Source organism: Hemibagrus wyckioides, linkage group LG05 (genome assembly GCF_019097595.1).
Source record: "Hemibagrus wyckioides isolate EC202008001 linkage group LG05, SWU_Hwy_1.0, whole genome shotgun sequence".
NCBI lineage: Eukaryota > Metazoa > Chordata > Actinopteri > Siluriformes > Bagridae > Hemibagrus > Hemibagrus wyckioides.
Genome location: NC_080714.1, coordinates 29756759 through 29759258, shown reverse-complemented (window position 1 = coordinate 29759258; position 2500 = coordinate 29756759). Strand labels below are relative to the sequence as shown.

At 40.6% G+C, this 2500-nt stretch overlaps 1 protein-coding gene across 4 annotated transcripts in view; it reads left to right on the top strand.

Moving 5' to 3' along the window:
- Positions 1-2500, top strand: part of spag17 (sperm associated antigen 17) — a 51247-nt gene that overhangs the window by 6047 nt on the left and 42700 nt on the right. For 3 of the 4 annotated variants that reach the window (XM_058390649.1, XM_058390646.1, XM_058390650.1), the window contains exons 6-9: positions 1-171; positions 810-961; positions 1079-1240; positions 2205-2271. The exon at positions 1-171 is cut by the window's left edge and continues 15 nt beyond it. In XM_058390649.1, the coding sequence (XP_058246632.1) occupies positions 1-171; positions 810-961; positions 1079-1240; positions 2205-2271 (552 nt within the window). The remainder of the gene's footprint in view (positions 172-809; positions 962-1078; positions 1241-2204; positions 2272-2500) is intronic. The other variant, XM_058390648.1, reaches the window with a different exon arrangement.

Below are 2500 nucleotides of genomic sequence, written 5' to 3'. Positions count from 1 at the left end.
ATGGCCCACAGCACTACGTCCTTATGACGGGTTTCCATCAGCCGAGTCTGATCTCTGCGTTAGACTCCGTCGGTGTTCATGTCTCCAACATCATCAGACTGAAATCAGACAGGAGTCAGACCTCACTCGTGCCTCGGGAAGGAGAAAGGCCCGACATGTCCGAGGAACATGGTCAGAACTTACACTCATTCAATACAACATGTAATTACAGACTCTACACATCTACCAGCTTTAATCCTGCCGAGGTATCATCACTTCCTGTGAAACCATGGCCAACAAAATGTCAACAAAATGTCAGATTCTCTATCTGATTCTCTATCTGATTCTCTATCTGATTCTTTTTCTGAATCTCTATCTGATTCTCTATCCGATTCTTTATGATACATTATCTGATTCTCTATGAAACCAGCAAAATGTTATTTTTTTGTTTGTTTGTTGTTTTTTTTTTACTAAGAATTTATTTATAAATTTATAAACATAAATTTCTGTAAGCAGGAGGTCAGGAGTAACTGTCCCCTTGATGCTACCACCAGCATGCTTCACTGTAAGGATAGGTACGAGATCACAGTTTGTTTATTAACATTAGTACCTTCAACTGGACTTTACAATCCAAAGTGTCCGAGTTAAACCTCTGCTCCTGCAGGTAGCTCTGTCCTACAGTGACTCCACCTCCCTTCAGGTCTCCACCCCCTATAGGCTTCTCTCTAACAACACACTAATAAGACTGAAAGTGACCGGTCCACTACAGGAGTGTGCTGCTGGAGACAGAACCCCAGGATGTTAAGATTTTCCCTCCTCTTCCTCCACAGTACTCCTGACTGGTGTGTCGGATCTTCAGCAGGAGCTCAGTGTGTTCTGGGATCAGCTGGATGGAGTCCTGAGCAGTGCCGGCTTCCTGTCCCCTCTGTCCGACATTGCGCGACTGGACTACAGAGTGGACTTAACCAAAGCTGAGGAAATGGTACACACACACACACACACACCGTATTCCACTGAATTCTCCACACCAGTACACTGTATTCTATAAGCGTATATACACAGCTATTAGTCATTTTTGGATGTTTTGTACTGTGTGTAGCAGGAAGTGGGTGTGGCTGTGTTTGAGGGTGTGGCCGGTTTGCTGTATGACAGTTTGGATTGGAGGAAGCAGCATAAGCACTACCTGAGCAGAATGAGACTGATCAACATCCCAAACACACACACACCTGAACACAGCGTTCCACCTGATACACCTGCTGAGGTTCACACACACACACACACACACACACAGTATATAATGTATATATACTAGGGCTGTCAATCGATTAAAATATTTAATCGCGATTAATCGCATGATTGTCATGAGTTAACTCGTGATTAATCACAACTTAATCGCACATTTTTATCCATTCTATATGTACCTTAAATAAAATTTTTTTTTAGTTTTTAATACTCTAATCAACATGGGTGTGGACAAATATTGAAATGTATGTTGTTATTATTAGTGAAACCATATTCAACATAGAGCATGAAGACTAGACATGTTTCAGAGTTCATAGATATTTTTCTTGTTCATGTCTATTAAACATATGAAAAGAAGAACATAGAAAACAGTGACTTCTTCCTTTGCACTGAGCGATTTACTGACACAAACCTGTTAACATTTTCAGATCACTTCTTCTAAACATGCACAGTGTACATTTATTACTGAAACCACCTTAAATATAGAGCATAAAGAACATAGACATGTTTATCAAATAACTTGTTCATGACAAACACATAGAGAACAGAACACAGGTTCACATTACATCTCCACTGAAAAGAGTCTAGTGTTGTCTGCCTTTGGTGAGGGGCAGGAGAGGGGCAGGAGAGGGGCAGGAGAGCTCTCTGTATCAGCTGTATTCTTCACCATCAAGTGATATTTTAAACTCGAGGTGCTGCGGTGAGAACTTCATTCACATCCACAATAAATGCAGACTTTTGTCTCGTCGACAGAAACATCAGACATCGTTTTATATATAAAGAAGACGCTTTTCTTGCTGCTGCATCTCCCATTTCCCAAACTACGGGCAAGGCCGAGGGTCAGAAAGAAAATGTGCGCTGCGTTAATCACTCGTTAATAAAATTAGTGCCGTTAAAATGAATTTGCATTAACGCGTTATTAATTTTGACAGCCCTAATATATATATATATATATACAGTAAGTCAGTGTTTGTGTATTCTAGGCTGTAACAGTGCTGAAGAGAGCAGAGGGAAGTCCAACTCCAGCTCCAGGTCCAGGTCCAGCTCCAGGTCCAACTACAGTAGTGTCTCTACTGAATTCTGCTGTTTATGGAATTTTAATCTCTTTCCTCTCTGCACAGGGAAATGTATTTTTTGGTTCCTTTAAACTATTGGAGTTGGGATTAAGGTTAAAATAGGAATATCGGGGCGAGAGAGAGAGAGAGAGAGAGAGAGAGAGAGCGACATACAAAGAAATATGTTTAACTATTAATGAGTGTATTCTTATATGTTATAATGA